We start from the raw sequence: 22,075 nt of genomic DNA, 5'->3' as shown, positions 1-22,075 counted from the left end.
ACAGTATTGGGTCCCAATTACCCTCTGTAGGGCCCCCACCACGGATGGTGTATTTGCTTTATTAGAATGATGTAAATCTGAAAACAAATACAAAGTACTTGACCTTTTCTTGGCTGGAAACCCTGCCCTTGACCTTCAGTCCTTCACCCCTTTGCGTTAGCAATCTCTTGGCTGTCCTGGCCCTTGAATGCTTGATGCACTTGGTGAATTATGAGATGGATTCATGGATTATGGGCTGGAGTATTTATACTCCACTTAGCATCCAGTCGGCTGGCTTCAGGAAGCTCCACGACTGTGTCTTATTAATAAAATGCTTTCACACTTAATTAACTGCTGTCCAGCCTGCGCATGCTTTCTGGGACAGCTCCTGGCTGCTGGGCATGCTGCGCAGAGGTGTGGGACTGCCCCTACACCTGGCCTACCTGCTGATTAGGGTTTCTGACCCAGTCGGCTGCCTGTCCAGCAGCAGTACAGCTGGCCGACAGCCCCTCCAGCCCATGCCTTGGCTGGTGGGCAAAGCTTGGGCCCTCTTGGCTCCTTGGGGGTGGTTCTACACCTCCCCCATGCCCATACTAAGAGGGCAAGTGCAAGCCTTCGCACTGGGGTAGCCCTATGGGCTGGCCCCATCTCTACATGCAAACCTACATGCCTACAGAGGCCTGGCATCCAGTTGCAAACCAGATACACAGAACATCTGACATCATTCCAGAGGGAGACTCACAGCGCGGACTGGCACTGCTTCATGTGGAGGACAGTGCACACCTGACCTTGGACTCATGTGCAGGACAATGCACACCTGACCTCGGATGACTGAGATGGATCCCTGGCTGACTCGTCCCGGACTGGGCTCACATGGGACCAGTTCACCATCCCAGGTCCTGCACCTTCTGTACAGAAATGTCTACGTGGCATCCAAGTGCGGGATGCACGTGACACAGTGTGGATCTTGTGGACCTTCCACGAGCTGCTTTGGACCTACCTCGCCCGAGAGGAGTTACCTCAGACCGAGCCTCTGCACTCCAGCGTGCCCGACGCCCTCAGTCCCCCCGTCGGCCACGATCACCTCATCAGCTCCATATCCAGGACATGCTCCACCGCCATCGAGCTACCTTTCCACGTGACATAGCTGAGGGAGACCTCTCGGCCATACTCATTAGCCCCATTCTATTTCTGCACTTGTCACTCTATCTTGTGTGTTATCTTCGTCACTCACGACAGATTGTTGAATTCTGTCCATTGAAGTTACTGATTCTACCCATCAAGCTTCCGCTTGTTAAGGTCCACCTAGTAAGAACCTCACCTCTCAGGCCAAGCAATAACCTCCTGGTGGTAACATTGGTCCAGTCTACATGTAGACCCAACCAAAGGGGCTCCTCAATATGTATGGGACACCTTCATGTCCAACTTGAAAAAAAAGCTTCTTCCTTCCCAATGCATGACCAACCTTTGGGATGAGTTTTACAAACTCTCCCAAAATGGGTCTCCAATACTAACATACTCTAACAGAGTTAACATGTCAGTACAGCCATTGGGATATCCGAGGAGGATAATTTGAAACAGTTCATTAGGGAGTTGGATATGAACATGAGGTTCACCATACACAACTTTGAGCCACAATCATATAACAGGGCTCTTACTCTAACTCAGAATCAGGAGATGATGTTGAACGGAGGTAAGTCCAAGCAGATCCAACCTAGCACCAAACCCCAGCAGCAATCATCCACCACCGAACAATCATCATCCTAGTCAGGAAAGGAACCTCAGAATAGCAAGGATACAAAGAAAGATTCCCAAAGCACCTCAAGAGGCAAGAAAGAGAGAGAATACAAGCCTAAGAAGATACCTAAGAAAAAGGCCAAGGAAAGCATCATTGGTGGATATCTCCAACTAGACGAGAAAACACGATACAAGGCAGAGAGCCAATGTTTCTTCTGGTAAGAAAGAGTATACCAAGTGGCAGGCTGCACAAGCTGTCACATGCAGAAGCTCTGGGAGTCTTCTTTCAACCCTAAACACCATCCTAGAACATGCTTGATGCAAAACGCATACAGAAGATAGAGAAGTGAGAGAGAGAGAGAGCTCAGTATTCAGTATATTCATAATGTACAAAAAGGAAGCACAAGTCTTGCAGCCCATAGGCTACCTCTTCAAAAAAGATTCTTGACTCAGAGTCCTAATCTAATGATTCTACTCCCTGGAGGAGTAGATGTCACCAATTGGCCGACCATTTGGTCCATTCCTAGTTTTTGCGTCTCGTTCACTTGAGGCCAGGCCGGTGTCTCATGTGAAGAGGCCAGTATTTTGCTGACATGGACGGGAGCCAGACTGGTGCCACCCGTGTGTTAGCAGGATGGTGTCGTATGGACGGGAGCCAGATCAGTGCCACCCGTGTATGACCTGGACTGTGCTCGATCCATGGGACTGTCACGCCATGGAAGAGCCAGTATTCGTGCCGTGTTTTACCTATGGGACTGTCACACCATAGGGAAACTCGTGCCTGGAACTGTGTCTTACCTATGGGACTGTCACTCCATAGGAAGACCAGGATTTTATGTTTTTATGTCGTGCCAGTTTTGTGCCGACAGATATTTTGTACATGTTCCATGAACGGGAGATATGTCCATGTTATTATTTGCACATGCACACATGATTTGTATGCTTGAAACTGTTTTCGCATGACATGTATTTGTGTGTTTGCTTGCCTGACGTGTTACTTACTGAGCGGGGACGCCTGCCAGTGAGTCGTGAAGTCTGCTCTGTATTCTGACAAGTTTCAGTGCATGTGAACAGGTGGTAAGTATATGGTACTTGTTGTTTTAATGTTTTAATTCTAACCCCATTGTTTTATAAGGTTAGGGGTTCACACTTATTTAAAAGTGGGCACCCCCTTTGGGCACCCACTTAGGGGCCAAGGTGGGGAGCCTCACTTTTAAGTGAGTGTGGGGGTGGGCATGGTCACCTACCCCCACTAATCCCCCACATGCATGCGTGGGTATCACCTAAGTTAACTCCACCATTATTTTATTAATAAAGATTCTCACCTTCAAGCGTATAGACGCATCGCACCTATCTGGCGGGGAAAATTCATCAACCGGCGCTGGCTGCTCTTTCTGCTGGCGACTAGTTTGCTGCAGGCGGCTCCTATATTCTGCACGTACCTCTCCCCAGGCGGCTGGCTGCGAACTGCACAGCAGGTGGCCACTAACTATCTCCTTACTGCTGCGCCTGCCCCTCTACAGGCGGCTGAACACTGCTGCTGGTGGCTGCGTTGAAACCTGCAGGGGACTGCTGACTCTCTGCTGGCTGGGCCTGACTCTCTACAGGCGACCTTCTGCTGCAGGCTACGCTGCTGCTCTTCACAGGCGGTTGACTATCTCTGCTGGCGACTGCACCATAGGCTGACGGCTGCCTACTCTACAGGCGACTGTGTATGTTTTATCCCTAGTAAGGCTACGTTGCCTTTCTTGCTGCAGGCGACTGTGTGACCAGCTTCTGTGGGTTATTTCCTCTTCTCCTGCAGGCGCTTACCCCTCTTCCCAAGCAGGCGATCCCTTCTCCATACAGGAGGCTGTGCATTCTATAAGGTGGCTGCACTTGTTGTAGCCAGGCGGCATCTTTCCTTATAGCAGGTTGCTTCTCCATACAAGCCAGGTCTCTATCCACCCTTGCAAGTGGATACTTCTTCTCGCACAGCAGGTGGCTGTGATTTTCTTTTACGGTGGTACCTGCCTTGGTGGTTCACCACGAGGCGACTAAGTCTTCATCAAGGGAACTTCGCCTCTCCTGGGAGGCTTCTTCATACTTCGAGTATGGGTTTTCTATCAACCATTTACAAGTAAGTAATTTTCAGATTTGAGTAAAGTATTATATGTTTAAATCTGATAAGGGATTCGTCCCTCTACGGCCACACCCGTTCGGTGCCGGGTTGTCCAAGCTGTATTGGCGAACCTCGGTCCAAAGGTGCTGAGATCGGGAGAGCCAGGCGTTAGTACGAGAGCGCCTGTTTGTGCGTGGTCTCGGAACACCAGTGAGGCGCTCTCTGCGGAGTCCAGTGAAAGCACAGGACCGTAGAGATTGGACCACACTAGTGGTCATTCTGCTTCGAGTTTTCTTCATCGAAATCCGAGCCTATTTGTTTGGTATTGTTTTCATATGTACATGGACATTATCTGGTTCTCAGAACCCATGGAGCATTGTATTCATTAAATACTCCCAATAAATATATCATATATTGAGGGGGGGGTCGGCCCGTTCCGGCCCCAGTGCTGGTGTCCATCTTTCCATTTCTGTTCATTTAATTTCAAGTTGTTTTAAGTTGTCCATTTCATATTTGTGGTTTTAAAGTTGCGCTTTTAAGCGTGTGGGTGTCCAACGGAGTCTTTCCCACTTACGGGATCGGTTTCATTGGTATCAGAGCACGGTTGTTTCCCTCTTTCTAGTGGGGAAACGAACCTGTGTACTGGACATCCCGCTTTTAGCAAACTTTGAACACAATGGACAGCCAAGGCAACCCTTTGGAAGTACCAAATTCGAGGGGTCCATCTAGTGCCTCTCGTGGGTCTGATGCCCTGCGTGGTAGGCACAAGCCCCTTGAAAGGGTTCTTGATACTGAATCCAAGGGTCACCTGTCTCCAGGAAAGACAGTTATGCTTGAACAAGACCCTGATGCTATGAAAGCTGAAATGGAACATATGAGAAAACTTTTGCAGGCTCAAGAGCAAGAATTGAAGTTTTTGCATGAAGATCCTCATCTACAAAGTGCTATTGAAGCCAGGAAGGCTGATGCTATGGTTGATGTAACTTTTGAATCAATGGCTCGTGAAGTGGGCAAGAAACCAAGGGAGTTGGCACTTGCCTATCTCCTTCGTAAAGGTGATATCAAAGAGGGGGATGACGGAGAGCTGATTTTCAGAAATCCACCTCGTTTGAAGCATGGAGATCCCGCATCTCAGAGGCTGAAATCTTTTATGCAAAAGGAAGAGGTGACTGTCACCTCTCGACATGCATCCTCTCCCCAAGGCACTAAGCCTGACAGATTTATGTATGCCAGTGCTCATGGAGGGCACGAAAGTCACATGCATGCAAGATATGTATCTCATGGTGACAGGTCTGCTTCCAGAAAAATTTTGCCTTCTGAGTTGTCTCATGGAGAGACCATGCCAAATGCAGGTAAGTCACATGCATCTGAATTTCGAGTTCGTGGAGCACATGCCACCGTGCCCCATGAAGCTTCTATGACGGCCCATGGAGCCCATGCAGACAGGGCTACCCCGTTGGACAAGGGGAAAAGAAAAAGAGAGGACCATGAGCCTCATGCCAGGAAGCTCAAGGAGTTCAAAGCAGGTGATAAATCTGTCAAATTTGATGTCTTTCATGGTGAACATGATGCTTCTAAGGTGTTAGCGTTTGTGGCACAGTTCGACATTGCTTTTAGCGATGAGGACTTTACAGAAAAGTCGAAGGTGCGCCATGCTAGCATGTTTCTGAAAGGCACTGCTGCCCATTGGTGGATCACCGAAAAGATCACCAAGGATCCCATCTCTACTTGGAAGGAATTCAAAGATAGATTTTATACTCAGTTCTTGCCACCCAATGCAGAGCAAACTCTCACTCAAAAGTGGGACAGGCTGGAACAAAAAGACAATGAGAGTGTGCAACAGTATGTTAACAAATTTTGGAAAGTGTTGCTGGAAGTGACTCCCTTCATGCTAATCACAGAGGATGAAAGAAAGAGGAAGTTTCGTTCTGGATTGCAACCTGCTTATAGATCGGGTATTGAATTGCACCCAAAACATACGTTGCAACAACTCACAGCTTCTGCCCTTGCTACAGAGCAATTGGTGCTCAAGATCAAGCAAGATCAAGGAGGTTCCAAGGGGAAGGACAAGGCTGTCCCAAATCAGCAAAAGGGTGGACAGCCACCTAAAAAGAACTTCCGGGAGCCTTACAAGGGTGGTAAAGCTGAAAATAACACATCAAAAGAACAGGGCCCAAGGAAGAACAAATTTGGCTTAACCCCGGAGCAAAGAGAGCAATATGCTAAGGATGGAAAATGCTTTTCTTGTGGTAGCAAAGACCACATGTTTCGGCAATGCCCAGATCGCAAACCAAAGCACGAGGACAAGCACACCAAAGCAAATGTTCATGCAGTTCCTGATGTGCAAGGTAATACAGGTCATGATGCAAAAGAGCGTATGGTTTGCAAGGCTTGGGGGCAAATCAAGGATCAGCCCGCATTATTCATGTTTGATGACTGTGCAACTGACAATTTCATCTCTATGCAAATGGCAGCTGCATTGGGAATTGAGGTTGAAAACATGGGACCTCAGATTGAAGCCGAAGCTGCATTCATTGGTAAAGAGGTGCAGGTTACCCCTTTGATTGGGAAGTTGCGCATCCATATACAGGGCTATCTTGATAATGAGCATTTCTTAGTTGCTCCTTTGAATGGATGTGATGTATTGTTGGGCAAGCCGTGGCACCATAGGCTTGAGCCCCGCAAAGACTACAAGTCCAATATGATTTCTTTTATGCATAAAGGCCGCATGCATTTTATTGATGCTGGCAAAGAAGGGGATTCCATCCCAGTTGTATCACACATCCAAATTAATAAAGCAATGAAAAAGAGTCTTTCAGCGTACTTGGTTTTTGTGCGTGATAGTCTTGTGCCAAATCATCAAAATGTGGATGCTATGTCTAATGATAGGCTGAATTTTCTTAATGCATTCAAAGACTGTTTTGCTGACTCGTTGCCAGGTGAATTACCTCCCCAAAGGCCCGAAGATCACCGCATAGATCTTGTGCCTGGTAGTTCTCCACCTAACAAACCCGCATACCGAGTGAGTGCTGCACAACAAGAAGAAATTATGAAGCAGGTAAACGAGCTTTTAGAGAAAGGTTTGGTTCAGCCCAGTTCCTCACCTTACTGCTCTCCTGTGCTTCTTGTTCAAAAGAAGGACGGATCATTCCGTATGTGTGTAGACTATAGAGCTTTGAACAAGCTTACCATCAAGAACAGATTTCCTATTCCACGTATTGATGATATCTTGGATAAGCTTGATGGCTCAGCTTGCTTTAGCAGACTTGACTTGAAGAGTGGTTATCACCAGATACGCGTGGTGCCACAAGATGTCCATAAGACTGCATTCAGGACAGCCTTCGGATTATATGAATTCTTGGTAATGCCTTTTGGTCTCACCAATGCTCCTGCTACTTTTAATCGTATGATGGATAGGATATTCCGACCCCATCGCAAGTTTACAGGAGTCTTCTTTGATGATATCTTGGTTTTCTCCAAGAATGAGCAGGAACACAGAACTCATTTGGTCACAGTGTTCGAAGAGTTACGGAAGCATAAACTTTTCGTCAATGCCAAGAAAAGTGAGTTTTTCCTTTCAGAGATTCATTATCTGGGTCATATTGTATCCAAAGATGGAGTTACAATGGATCCTGCAAAGATAGAGACTATTCGGAATTGGCCCGAATTGCTAAACGTACATCAAGTACGTAGTTTTCTGGGATTATGTTCGTATTACAGGCGTTTCATAAGGCATTTTGCTATGATTGCCACTCCTCTACATGATCTCACGAAGAAGAAACCTGCTTTCAAATGGACTTCAAAGGAACAGGATGCTTTCTTGCAGCTCAAGCATGCTATTATATGTGGTCCAGTATTGATTGTTCCTGACTTGCACAAGTCATTTGCGGTTGAATGTGATGCTTGTGGTGATTGCATAGGAGCTGTCCTAAATCAGGAAGGGCATGCAGTTGCATACGAGAGCCGTCGTTTGCATGATGCTGAGCTTCATATGGATATCTATGACAAAGAGCTCTTGGCTGTAATTCACGCCTTAAAGATTTGGAAACACTACCTTCTTGGGGCTGAATTTGTAGTCAAGACAGATCATCAAAGCTTGAGATACTTTCTATCTCAAACCAAGCTTTCAGAAAAGCAGATGAGAATGGCAAATTTTCTTTCCATGTTTCATTTTCAGATTGTGCATACTCCAGGAAAGAAAAATGTGGTGGCCGATGCACTTTCTAGGAGGCCTTATATTGCTGCAGTCTCAGTGGCCTCTCATGGAGATCTATCTGCTATGAGAGATTTGTATCATTTGGATGCTGATTTTTGCCATATATGGACTGATTTGATGGCTGGTCATTCACATGCCTCTTATGTTATCAACGAGGGTTATCTCATGAAGGATAATTGCCTATGTGTGGTGAAGGATTTGCGTCCAAAGGTTATGGACGAATGTCACGCTCCACCTTATGCTGGTCATAGAGGTATTATGCCTACTACTCGCATGATTCAGAGGTATTTCTTTTGGCCAAGCATGCATAAAGACATTGAGGCTTATGTGCGTGCATGTATTACTTGCCAAAAGGTGAAATTTGACAGGCAAAAGCCTCCAGGTTTGCTTCAGCCATTGCCTATTCCCTCGCAACCTTGGGAAAGTATCACGATGGATTTTATTATGGATTTGCCTAGATCCCAGCATGGGAATGATGCTATTTGGACTATTGTGGACAGGTTTAGCAAGCAAGCTCACTTCTTGCCCGTCAAGAAAACCATCAAAGCTGATCATAAGGTAAAGCTTTTTCTTGCTAATATTTTCAAGCATCATGGTATGCCTAAATCCATTGTTGGGGACAGAGATCCCAGGACTACAAGCCTATTTTGGAGGGCTTTGTTTGATAATATGGGTACTAAGCTTGAGTTTTCATCAGCTTATCATCCCCAAACGGATGGCCAAAGTGAAGCTGCAAATTCAGCCGTGTTGGATTTGTTGAAGTGTTATGTGGCAGATCAAAAGAGTGCATCGGAGAAGTATCTTCCACTTGTTGAGTTTGCCTACAACAATACGATCCATGCTTCCACAGGAAAGGCTCCGTTTGAGATTATTTATGGCAGAGTGGTCTTGCCACCCATCCTTCGTACCAAGGATGAGATCTTTGCAGCTGATGAATATGTTCGTGACTTGGATGTTGCCTTTGGTCAGGTGCGGACAGCCATTGCAAGATCTCAGGATAAGCATAAAAAGGCTGCTGACAAGCATAGAAGGGACATGGAAGTCAAAGAAGGTGATTGGGTATTGCTGAAATTTGAGAAGGCTAGGCTTCGAAAGAGGCCAGGACGAGAAGGATCATATCCTAAGCTTTCTCCTCGCTATTATGGACCCTTCAAGGTGATTCACAAGATCAATGAAGTGTCCTACAGGCTTGCTCTACCTAGTCATTGGAAGATTCACAATGCTTTTCATGTGAGTCTATTTCGGAAATATGTGGGGCCAGATCCTGATGAGCCTGTCACAGAAGATCCGCCGGAGATTGAAGAGCTTGAGGAGATCCTCCAGCCAGAACAGATTGTTTTTCACAAGGAGAGAAAGCTACCTGCAGGAAAGCTTTCCACGAGATACCTTGTGAAGTTTAAGAATTATTTGCCTATTGATGCCAAATGGGTAAATGAGGATTATTTTGCAGATTATCCGCAATTGTTGCAGGCATATCTTGAGGCTTTTAAGTTGAGGTCAACTCTTTAGAAGCCCGGGGGGATGTCACCAATTGGCCGACCATTTGGTCCATTCCTAGTTTTTGCGTCTCGTTCACTTGAGGCCAGGCCGGTGTCTCATGTGAAGAGGCCAGTATTTTGCTGACATGGACGGGAGCCAGACTGGTGCCACCCGTGTGTTAGCAGGATGGTGTCGTATGGACGGGAGCCAGATCAGTGCCACCCGTGTATGACCTGGACTGTGCTCGATCCATGGGACTGTCACGCCATGGAAGAGCCAGTATTCGTGCCGTGTTTTACCTATGGGACTGTCACACCATAGGGAAACTCGTGCCTGGAACTGTGTCTTACCTATGGGACTGTCACTCCATAGGAAGACCAGGATTTTATGTTTTTATGTCGTGCCAGTTTTGTGCCGACAGATATTTTGTACATGTTCCATGAACGGGAGATATGTCCATGTTATTATTTGCACATGCACACATGATTTGTATGCTTGAAACTGTTTTCGCATGACATGTATTTGTGTGTTTGCTTGCCTGACGTGTTACTTACTGAGCGGGGACGCCTGCCAGTGAGTCGTGAAGTCTGCTCTGTATTCTGACAAGTTTCAGTGCATGTGAACAGGTGGTAAGTATATGGTACTTGTTGTTTTAATGTTTTAATTCTAACCCCTTTGTTTTATAAGGTTAGGGGTTCACACTTATTTAAAAGTGGGCACCCCCTTTGGGCACCCACTTAGGGGCCAAGGTGGGGAGCCTCACTTTTAAGTGAGTGTGGGGGTGGGCATGGTCACCTACCCCCACTAATCCCCCACATGCATGCGTGGGTATCACCTAAGTTAACTCCACCATTATTTTATTAATAAAGATTCTCACCTTCAAGCGTATAGACGCATCGCATCTATCTGGCGGGGAAAATTCATCAACCGGCGCTGGCTGCTCTTTCTGCTGGCGACTAGTTTGCTGCAGGCGGCTCCTATATTCTGCACGTACCTCTCCCCAGGCGGCTGGCTGCGAACTGCACAGCAGGTGGCCACCAACTATCTCCTTACTGCTGCGCCTGCCCCTCTACGAGCGGCTGAACACTGCTGCTGGTGGCTGCGTTGAAACCTGCAGGGGACTGCTGACTCTCTGCTGGCTGGGCCTGACTCTCTACAGGCGACCTTCTGCTGCAGGCTACACTGCTGCTCTTCACAGGCGGTTGACTATCTCTGCTGGCGACTGCACCATAGGCTGACGGCTGCCTACTCTACAGGCGGCTGTGTATGTTTTATCCCTAGTAAGGCTACGTTGCCTTTCTTGCTGCAGGCGACTGTGTGACCAGCTTCTGTGGGTTATTTCCTCTTCTCCTGCAGGCGCTTACCCCTCTTCCCAAGCAGGCGATCCCTTCTCCATACAGGAGGCTGTGCATTCTATAAGGTGGCTGCACTTGTTGTAGCCAGGCGGCATCTTTCCTTATAGCAGGTTGCTTCTCCATACAAGCCAGTTCTCTATCCCTTGCAAGTGGATACTTCTTCTCGCACAGCAGGTGGCTGTGATTTTCTTTTACGGTGGTACCTGCCTTGGTGGTTCACCACGAGGCGACTAAGTCTTCATCAAGGGAACTTCGCCTCTCCTGGGAGGCTTCTTCATACTTCGAGTATGGGTTTTCTATCAACCATTTACAAGTAAGTAATTTTCAGATTTGAGTAAAGTATTATATGTTTAAATCTGATAAGGGATTCGTCCCTCTACGGCCACACCCGTTCGGTGCCGGGTTGTCCAAGCTGTATTGGCGAACCTCGGTCCAAAGGTGCTGAGATCGGGAGAGCCAGGCGTTAGTACGAGAGCGCCTGTTTGTGCATGGTCTCGGAACACCAGTGAGGCGCTCTCTGCGGAGTCCAGTGAAAGCACAGGACCGTAGAGATTGGACCACACTAGTGGTCATTCTGCTTCGAGTTTTCTTCATCGAAATCCGAGCCTATTTGTTTGGTATTGTTTTCATATGTACATGGACATTATCTGGTTCTCAGAACCCATGGAGCATTGTATTCATTAAATACTCCCAATAAATATATCATATATTGAGGGGGGGGTCGGCCCGTTCCGGCCCCAGTGCTGGTGTCCATCTTTCCATTTCTGTTCATTTAATTTCAAGTTGTTTTTTTTTTTTTTCCCGAGAAAAGATCCTTTCATTAGTTATGTAAAAAATGCCCGTAGGGCTACAAAAGAGATCTCTCCTGCTCCTAACAGAGAGAAGAGCAGTGAATACATCATGGCAGCCCGGGAGACTCTCCCTAGGTGCTGCAAAATACAAGCATCAGTCTAAAGGACTGAGCGGCTAAATCATACAATGGGGGGGGGAAAGAGCCAAACAGGTGGCCTGTAGTGCCAACGGGGGGATCCCGTGTGTAGGGTGTAGAACGGGCCGCAGCGCCAAGTGGTATGAAAGGCCTGGCGCCGTAAGATCGCCTCATCCGAGTCTCCCCGGATGCGGTCGTACTGTCCTCGCAGGGTGTGGATCAACTCCTGCCAAATCCCCCGAACAGTCTCTGCTGGTGGCTCTAATCTCCCCTCAAAGGCCGTAAAGCACCGGGCCCTCCAATTTTCAAGTTGTTTTAAGTTGTCCATTTCATATTTGTGGTTTTAAAGTTGTGCTTTTAAGCGTGTGGGTGTCCAACGGAGTCTTTCCCACTTGACGGGATCGGTTTCAGTAAATAACTCTAAACAATGAGCATAGCCCCTTTTATAGCGCTTCTTGGTGCATGACACCTAACCGACCTACTGTCGGCCAGCATCTCCAAATGCATTGGAGGGCCATTGTTTTTGCAATATGGGGTGTCTTTGCTCATGAGATGCTTTACTGTGCCATTGAGTGCAATCGAGGACGCTTGCCATTTTTCAAGAGGGGGGTATGTCATGACCCTGTGTTTTTCTCTGGACAAGATGCAGATGTGCACGGGGACATGGTGGACAGTGTGAATGGCATCAGGTGGGAGTGAAGATGGAAGCCCATGTGTGGATAACCCCATGTGTGAAAGGGGGCAAAGGAATTTTAACTTAAAAGGTTTTAAAAACCTTTAAAGTAATTTTTAATGCCATTTATGAAGAAAACGTGGCCCATAAGCTATTTTGGGGCCACGTGTGCTTTTTGGGGAAAAGGAGGGGCTGCCAGGAAAAGGAGGCGCCTATCCCTAGAGGAAAACAGGTGTGCTTTTCTGGAGAGTGGGGGACTGCATGCTGGCTGCGCATGGATGGGCCTGTGCAGGTAGTGTACGGCTGCTGTCTGCAGGTACAGCCCACGTGGCACGTCTGACTGCTGCAGGTGCAGATTCAGGCGATGCAGGTACAGGTGGCGCAGTCAGGTATAGCTACAGGAAGTCTGCACTGCTGGTCATATCATGCTTTTTGGAAGGACTGCAGGCGGGCTATGCTACAGAAGCTTCAGGCGCAAGTGAATAGCTCCTTAGGCATGCTTTTTGGAGACTAAAGGGCTGGCTGCTGTGCTGTGCTTCAGAACAGAGACACAGGCCTCCTTTCTCCCTCTCTCTCTCTCTCTCCCTCTGCTGAAAAGTAGACAAGGGCTGGTTTCTTTGGACACAGAGGTGGACAGGGGCTGGATTTCCATGAACATAGACATCATGTCGATGGCGTTCAACTGATGGAACTTTCAGCTTCTCTTTGCTTTGGGTTCAGGACTGTTTTGGGACAGTTTATGAGCTGTTTTTGTGTGGCTGCAAATTCAGCTATGTGCTTGGGTTTTTGGCCGCAAGTACAAGGTCATCTGGTTATGTTTCTTGGCATGGGAGTGATGCAAGCTCGCATGGCTGCGTGCTCATGGAGCAGATTGTTTTCTTCCTGCTAGAAAGGAACAGTGGGACCTACAGTTATGGGCATCACTATGTTATCAGATGTTTCATGAGGGAACACGTAACTAGATGTATGGAAACATGACAGAAGTTTCAAAGGGAAACAGGCCTAAGGGTTTCATGTGGAAACAGGTCGTAGGTTTTCTCGAGGAAACATGTTTTTGGGTTTCTCCAGGAGATAGGTCACATGCAGGCAAAGGGTACAGGAATGGACACATGTTTGGTACAGCCTTGCTACTGATTAGACAGGGGACAGGGAATCCATGACAGAGATGGATAGTACCCTTGGATGGTAGAGAGGGTTTGTACAGGTGTGTCAACTGTATGGTATGCTGTGCTGTGATGCGAGTTCTCTTTTGAGAGACAGTTTGGGAGTCTGTGTTGTGATGCAGAAGCACTGGATGTGTCAGGGTGTGATGCTGTTCATAGTGTGAGAGGCTATGGATGGTTGTGGCAGCCTTGATCATGGGAGAAAGCTTCTGTATGCAGGCTCAATGTGTGAGAGTCTTTCGATGTGAACAATGGCTGGATTTATTTGTGGATGCCGTGTGGACAAGAAGCCAGATGCAGGTTATTTGCAGGCTTCAGGAGTTCTACTGGGACGGCTGAATTACCAGCCTTATATTGTAATCAAATCTCTTATAATCAATTAAAGAAATACCGCAAGGGGCGCCACTGCGTTTTGGGGCCAATCGGTGTCTGTGTACTATTGGCAGGAGCACTCTAGCTCCCCCTGTTTGTTTTCCTTTTCTAGGTCCTCAATGGCGTTGAAGTGTTTTATGTGCGAGTGTTTGTTTCACCGCCCTTTGCTTTCTGAAGGCCGGTTTTCATTAGCTCCTAGAATGAGCATGCACATGTCTTGCACATGAGACAAGCCTCCAAGACATCTGCCTCCACAGTAGCCACCGCTACAGCTTCATCCACGCCACCATCGACAACTAATGCCATACAGCCCTTACCCACTTTGAACTCAGTACCAACCGTGGTATTTGATGATAAGTAGGAGAGTGAGGTTGAGGGGCAAAAGAAAGCCCTTATTAATGCTTATAGCACAGCGAAGGGACAACAGTTTATTGTCCTCTTTGATATGGGCAGCTCTCAGGATGCCATTTCTCCTCAATTAGCTAAAAAGATGAGTTGTACACTTATACCCCATCATCTGGACGTGGACAAGTTCACACTTGGTCTTCGCAATCATATTTCCCATAAGGCTCAGCAGTTTGAATTTACGGTTCAAAAGGCCAAATTTCAGCGGGACTTCATTGTCTTGTTAGAAGTCATCTCCTGTCTAGATTTATACACCAGGGCCTTTGTTGTGGGTGTGCCCGCCCTTATCAGGTGTTTTATCATTTTTCCTCACTCCCCGCATTTTTCCCCTATTTTTCCTATTTTTTCTGTGGCTTGGGAGGCAGTCTAGTAGTGGCAGGTGGACCCAGAGCCGGCCGACTGCATCTGTGACATGGCCGACTGCACTGTATGAGTCGTGGGACTCCTCTGCTGCTGGCCGACCTATTGTGATGCTGGCCGACTGTATTTATCAGTCGTGGAGGATTTCTGTGTCCAGTCGGCTGCCCTACAGCAGGCCGACTACTGATGTGGGGGCATATATATAGGCCCCCAGCCCCATACCACTATTTGTATCATATTTCGGGATCTTCTTGTGTATATCAGAGCAAAGTTACACGCCTACATCTCTCTCTCTCTTGTGCTGTTTTTCTGCCTGCGTTTTTGCTCTTGTGTTCCCAGATCTGGCCATCATCTCCGCTGCGTATTCTGACATGGTATCAGAGCCTAGGCTCTAGATAGGTCTTGGGATTTGTGTGAGCAAGAGGGGGACTGTTTTGTGGCTGATTGGTGGACTGTTTTGGGCTGATCGGGAAGAGGAGAAGCAAGAGGAAGGCGGGCTGATTTGCTGGACAGCCACTTGCAGGTTTTAGTTCTTCTTTGTTCCCACCCACCCACCCTTTTCAGAGTACATCCCCGCTATGGCAGATCTGTTTGAGATGGCCGAGAGACACGTGAAGATTCTGACACTCCCCACGTTCCCGGTGGACCGTCGGTTGGACGGGAGCAACTACGGCATATGGAAGGTGATGATGGAATCCGTTCTGGAGTCTTACGACCTCGCTGATTTCGTCGTTGTTGGTGTTCCACGGCTGGAAGTAGAGGAAGGGGAGTTACCGTCGATCCGAAAGGACCGGGAGGCCCAGACACAGATGTGGGATCGTGTCAATGCCACGGTCCGTTCGTTTATTTTCCTCAATTGCACACCGCAGGAAATCAATCATGTCAAGCACATGACGCTGGCCAGAGGTATATGGCAGCATTTGGCCTCACTTTACAACAGGGTATCGCCCATGAAGAGGATTTCCTTGGAAGTACAGATGCGGGTTATGAGCCCTGCAAAGTCGTCGACGATGCGGGAGCATATTAACAAGCTGCAGGCTCTTTAGCAAGAAGTTCTTCAGGCTGGGAAGGAGATATCGTCAGAGGACATGGCCATAACGTTGTTGTCGCACTTGCCCTCTTCGTACTCAGCGTTTTACTCGTCGTTGATTACCAGTGGCAGGCTCAGCACCATCACGTGGGAGGAGCTTGTGCCCATGGTCCTGGACAAGGAGGAACGATTCACGAACCCTCCTCAGGGTGGAGGTTCGGAGGCCTTTACTGGCCAACGGTCGAAAGGCCGTAACTCGGGCAAAGGGAAGGCTTCATCGGAGAAGTCTTCTGAGAAGAAGTCCGATGCTGACCGCGAGAAACTGAAGGCAGAGAGGACCTGTAATGATTGTGGCGAGAAAGCAGTGTCCCAAGCGGAAGACCGAGAAGGGTGAAGATTCCTCAGCAGCAATCATGAAGACTCCGGCTTTTGTGCACCTGGAGGTGGTGGACACGGATGTTTCATTTTCTTCAGGCAGGGAGGAGATTGGAGGACTCTCCGCAACGGATACTCGGGAGTGGATTCTCGATAGTGGTGCTTCCAGGCACATGACTCCTTCCCGTTCCGGTTTACAGGATCTCTACAGGCTTTCTGGTCATATTCTTACTGGGGATACGTCCACCATCCCAGTTCACAGTGAGGGCAGGATGGAGATAGTTCCCGATGGCAGAGGGGGGAAGCATTCCTCCCAGGTGTTGTATGTTCCGGCACTTGGTTTTCATCTGTTGTCAGTGCATCAGGTTTGCAAGACTGGCGTACGGGTGGAGTTTGATGAGCATTTTGTTGCTCTCCGGGACAAAGCAACAAGCCAAGTGGTTTGGGAAGACGGAGTGGAGAATGGAGTTTACAGGCTTTCAACACTCTCTCCCCCAGGTCCTCAGGGTTGTGATGAGTGGCAGTCTGGTAATGGCTACTCAAGTGTGGATACGCTGCAGGTGCGGGCTTTCCGAGACCAGGTAGTGGATAGCTTGCCAGTAGATGGCAGCAGTTGGCAGGAACTTTCCAGTACTGATGTTGGTAGTTCTTGTGTTCGTGAGTCAGAGGAAGCTGAACAGGTCACTTATGCTCTGATGTCTCGTAGTATTCGGGACATAGAACTTCCAGTAGTTGAGGATGTTCTTTCCACGGGGACCTTTCGGAAAGCCAGGCAGGTGACAGGTGTTTACTTGCAGAAGGAGGTGGTTTCTCCAAGCTTTGTGGTTCCGGATTCAGAGGGGGTGGTTGACAGGTTTCATCAAGTTTCCAGGACTTGTTTGTGCACCGTAACAGGTGTTGATCCTTGTGAGCAGTGTGATGTCTCTTTGACTCAGAAGCTGTATGGTTCATTGATCTGGTTGATGGACACCAGATTGGACGGGAGCTTCCTCATGAGGCAGTTGAGCTCATGGTTGCAAGGATTGCGTTTCCTGTGGTTTCTGCGGCATGCGAAGGATCATGGACTCTTGTACACAGGAGGGGGATTGTTGGATGGAGTCCGACTCCACGATTGGAGTGACTCAGTTTGGGGAGGAGATCCGGACACGAGAGGATCTACTTATGGCCCAGGAGCAGTTTTACGGAGCAACAGGAGGTTACATTGCAGGTTTGGGCTTCCACTGGAGGAACCCATGGTCATCCAGAGGCACTTTGTTCGTGAACAGATCGTTGCTGATGACATCTTGCTAGAGTTCTGTTCGACGGAGGACAGTACGGTGGACCTCTTCACGAAGTCGCTCTCTCAGGATTTGCTCAGGCGGCACCCCAGCTCCCAGTGGTTGGTTACACAGCCAGGAGCTGAGAGGGGGTGTTAGAAGTCATCTCCTGTCTAGATTTATACACCAGGGCCTTTGTTGTGGGTGTGCCCGCCCTTATCAGGTGTTTTATCATTTTTCCTCACTCCCCGCATTTTTCCCCTATTTTTCCTATTTTTTCTGTGGCTTGGGAGGCAATCTAGTAGTGGCAGGTGGACCCAGAGCCGGCCGACTGCATCTGTGACATGGCCGACTGCACTGTATGAGTCGTGGGACTCCTCTGCTGCTGGCCGACCTATTGTGATGCTGGCCGACTGTATTTATCAGTCGTGGAGGATTTCTGTGTCCAGTCGGCTGCCCTACAGCGGCCGACTGCTGATGTGGGGGCATATATATAGGCCCCCAGCCCCATACCACTATTTGTATCATATTTCGGGATCTTCTTGTGTATATCAGAGCAAAGTTACACGCCTACATCTCTCTCTCTCTTGTGCTGTTTTTCTGCCTGCGTTTTTGCTCTTGTGTTCCCAGATCTGGCCATCATCTCCGCTGCGTATTCTGACATGTCTCACCTCTTTTGGGACGTGATATGATTCTCGGCATTCAACGGTTTAGAGAGTATGCACCCATTCCTGATTGGAGGTAGGACACTTTCACGATTGCTGATAGTGTTCCTGAGCCTGTCCTAATTCTTGGCATCCCATTCATCTCCCATCTCCAGGTCCAAAGAGCTCAGCAACAGGGGACGGATGGGACGGGGGCCCGGAACACAAGGACGCCATCCCGAAACAGGGGAGGCAAGGGGACAGCCGTCCAGTCCCCAAGGGGACGTCCCCTCCCACGTCCCCAACAAGGCAACGGGTGTCCCGACCGGGGGGGGGGGGGGGGGGGGGGGGGGACTCGACGAGACGCGTAGTGGCAAGGGACGTTTTCAAAAAAATTGGGCATTTTGCCCTTGCGTCTCTGGCCGGCCGTGTCGCATAACGCGTTTGTCTTCTGCAACGCGCGCCCTTGCGCAGGCCAGCCTCCAAGCTTTGCAAGGCTCAAGCGGCAAGCCCGCTGCGCTGCAACCTACCCCTGCCCCCAGGCCAGAGTCTAGGGCCCAAGGGCCAAGGCCGGCACCAAGGCTTAGCCCGCTACTGCCTGCACAGTGCACAGTGCCCTCGGCCCTCTGTTTATTCCTATTTTTTGCGACATTTATATTATGACTCATGAGCCATGCCTTTTGTTGTTTTAAGAGTTAAATGATCAATTTTCTTTGCTTTCTTTAAAGGGTACTTGAATGTAATGAAAATACTGACAAAATATGCATTTTTTAAACACCGTCCTGGGTCCTCGTCCCCCGTCCCCTATTTTTGGCCATCTCCCCGTCCCGACCGTCCTTGCCCCCCGCGCCATGTTGTTGTGCCAAAGAGCCATCAAAAAAGGAGCCGAATGTGCTTTGATATATATCCGTAGCCAACAGTCTCTTGTTCTACCAACAACCACTTTGACGCACAGGATGGAAGGTCTCCTCGCACAGTATCAGGATATTAGGATGATCTCCCGCCCCAACTCCCACCCAGTCGTCTTGAGGATCATCACATTGAGTTGCCCCCGAACAGAACCACCCAATAAGTTTCCCTGTCATCCCTTGTTTACTTGCTACTTTTGCTAGTGTACCATTCTACCCGATGAATATATTCCACCGCTAATTTAAAAACTTTTTTCAAGCACTAGTTCCACATCCCATAAAAGTTATTGCTGATTTTATCCACCTCTGACCAAGGTTTGATTGGGAATTTGACTAGATAAACAGTAATATATATATACCTAGATGAATCCAGGAACATGCCCAAATTCACCTTATAAGAAAGTGAAATTTATAACCTCATGGTAGTCATCCCCATCATGCATAGTATGGACTAGATACTATGACATCCCCACTAACATCATCACTGCCCAATAGTGGGTAAAGAAATTGGTATCAATATATGCTCCCACACAAACCCCCACGCACCCACACACACACACACACACACAAGAGCATACATTCATACAAAGATCTATGTACTGAGTTCTGTCAGAGTTCCGGACATGCAGGGCTGACTCAGCCATAATGAAGCCTAGCACTAAGAATCGTAACAAATAGGAAGAATTATTACAACAAAAAGGTAGTTGATAGTTAGGAGGAACATGCCCAAATTCACCTTAAAGAAAATGCAATTTATAAGAAACACTAAATCTGAACAAGAAAAAAAAAATTCACTCAATCATAGTCAGTTACAAGACGTGCCTAGAGATGCCAAAAAATAAGATATATCCTACATTGTTTGAAGGCAAAGTGAAGCTTAATGGAGGTTTATAGAGCTATCTTTTAGTCCACAGGCATGAAGCCTGGTGGTGGAGGAATTGCACTCGCCAAGCAGGAAACCGGGTTCAAAACCAAGCGGCCTACAACCCTATAGCACCAAAAAAAAACAAAAAGCAAAAAAAACTTTCTTTGCTGGTTGAGAGCTTCAGCAATCTATTACAGCGGGGGTGGGGCAAAGGAAACAGGTATTTGTGCGCTTTCAGCTTTCCTACATTTTTCATACCTGATCTGTTCGTCTCATGAGTTTGTGCTGCGCTACGAAAAAGCGGAAGAGATGAGCTCGGGGCATGGTGACGATCTCTCTGCAAAGCCTGTCCTTGTTGCTCTGCAGCCACTCCTCCACTTCTTCATACAACACGTTTCTGCGGCGAGGCAAGGTCCATAGCCAAGCTCGAGCTGCGTCCCAGCCATCTTTCCCTTTATCATCATCATTTTCATCTTCGATTAGCTCTGCTACAGGGCTGCTCTTCTGCTGCTGCTTCTGTACAATCGCTAAACCATCCTGCTCCAACTCGCCGTTTCCTCGGGGTTCTGAGCTACCTAGAGTTTCTGCAAAACCTAGGCCGCCTGCTGGAGCAGCATCGTCATCGCCATGCTTCTCATCTCCTGAAATCGCCGATAAATCCTGTTCAAACTCGCCGAATTTAAGGCTTCCGACCCCGACATCCTTCTCAGAGTCGAGGAAGCCGAGCTCGCCTGCTACATAAGAAACGCCATCGCCATCGCCATAGCCATAGCCATGATCTCGGAAACGTGCTTCTTCTTCGATTCTCTTTACAAAAGCGTCCCGGTCTTCGACTTCAAGCGGACCACCACTAGCCATGGCCACCCGTGGGGGCGAGGGTTTTCTTGTTTTCCTCTTTTTTTTTTGCCCCTTTTTTTTTCCAAGTTCGCAGGAAAAAAAAGGCTGAATTTTCCTATTGGCTAGCGGTCAAATGAGGCCTGCTAAAGAGGGGGGCAAAAAAAAAAACCAGATGGATCTCCATGGTTAGGCGACAGTTTATTCAAGGGATTTTTATCAGAGCATGGCTATGGTGCGGTACATAGATTATGTAGACAAATATAAACAAAAATATATTTTGTTTATTTGCAAAAAAGGCATGTTGTTACCGGCAAATTGTCATGTAATGTCTCTCCCAAACAAGGGCCAGATCGAGAGCTTGCTAGGTAGGATCTTGCAACGCCAACAAAGGGTTAGAGCCTGATTTCTCCCCGTTTCTTGAAAGGTCGCAAGTTCGTGTTTTAAAGCCCACCCTTACCTCTTTTGCACTCGCAAATTGATCACACGTCTTTTCTAAACTTATTACGTCTTTATTATTATTCTTAATATGTGCGCTGCGATTAAGAAAAAAATAACGCATTTAGTGTGTGTATATATATATAACACAAGTTTAAATTAATAAAAATATGAAACCTCTCAAAATTTACGATCAAGGAAATCTGTGAATAAATTTATTAGCTTAAATGTACAAAAGAAAATAATGGCACGAATAATTATTTTGCAACCCAATGTATACTCAAAATTCCAAGCTATCACCCTGTTTTGTGGAAGCCCCTTGTATTCCCAGCTCCTGGCCACTTTCTCTTGTCTGCCCCTTGACTGGTTGTATCCTGGTCGTATAGATTCACCCCTGTCTAGTACTATGGTTTCTCCTTGGATGCTCTCCATGCTCCAGTTGATGTAATTTTTGTTCTATTCTAATTCAATTCACCACGCTTATGGAAAAAAAAAATCCAAGCTATAAAATGGGTTTAAATCACCCATACCGTAGACAACATATCTAAGCACATAGGACTAACAACAACTGATGGAGTCCGTTTGGAAAAAATGTCACAAATTTGACAAATTATATTCAATATATGACCCTATGCCTACCCTATGATTATGTTGTCTTCAAGGTGGTTGGAACTCTTAACCCCCTTGTTGGAAGGCTAATCAAGTTATCATTTTTATTGGGGAAATTGTAGTCACATGTGGCTCTTGTTGGATCAGATATAGATGGATCAATGGACTTCGCGCGGATGGCTTGAGTGCCAACCATGATGCATGAGTCTATGAAGGCAATGAATTCTAGTTGCCATCCTTATGGATGTAGGTAGGTCATTATGAACAATGATGCATAAGTATGTGAAGGCAATGAATTTTGGTGGCCATCCTTATGGATGTAGGTCATTATGAACAATGAAGGCACTG

General features: G+C 47.6%; 1 protein-coding gene across 3 annotated transcripts in view; it reads right to left on the bottom strand.

The window, feature by feature from the left end:
* LOC147628999 (ribonucleoside-diphosphate reductase subunit beta) overlaps positions 1-21,126 on the bottom strand; it is a 142,139-nt gene extending 121,013 nt beyond the window's left edge. For 2 of the 3 annotated variants that reach the window (XM_086812201.1, XM_086812203.1), the window contains exons 1-2: positions 20,992-21,126; positions 20,105-20,826 (exon numbers count right to left, since the gene is read on the bottom strand). In XM_086812201.1, coding sequence (XP_086668327.1) covers positions 20,105-20,704 — 600 coding nt within the window. In that variant the 5' untranslated portion in view covers positions 20,705-20,826; positions 20,992-21,126. The remainder of the gene's footprint in view (positions 1-20,104; positions 20,827-20,991) is intronic. The other variant, XM_086812202.1, reaches the window with a different exon arrangement.
* Between the last annotated feature and the right edge of the window lie 949 nt (positions 21,127-22,075).

Source organism: Cibotium barometz, chromosome 18 (genome assembly GCF_041138505.1).
Source record: "Cibotium barometz isolate CiBa-2024 chromosome 18, ASM4113850v1, whole genome shotgun sequence".
In the NCBI taxonomy this organism is placed as follows: Eukaryota; Viridiplantae; Streptophyta; class Polypodiopsida; order Cyatheales; family Cibotiaceae; genus Cibotium; species Cibotium barometz.
Note: the sequence above shows the minus strand (reverse complement) of the source record. Positions and strands in the feature narration are given on the sequence as shown.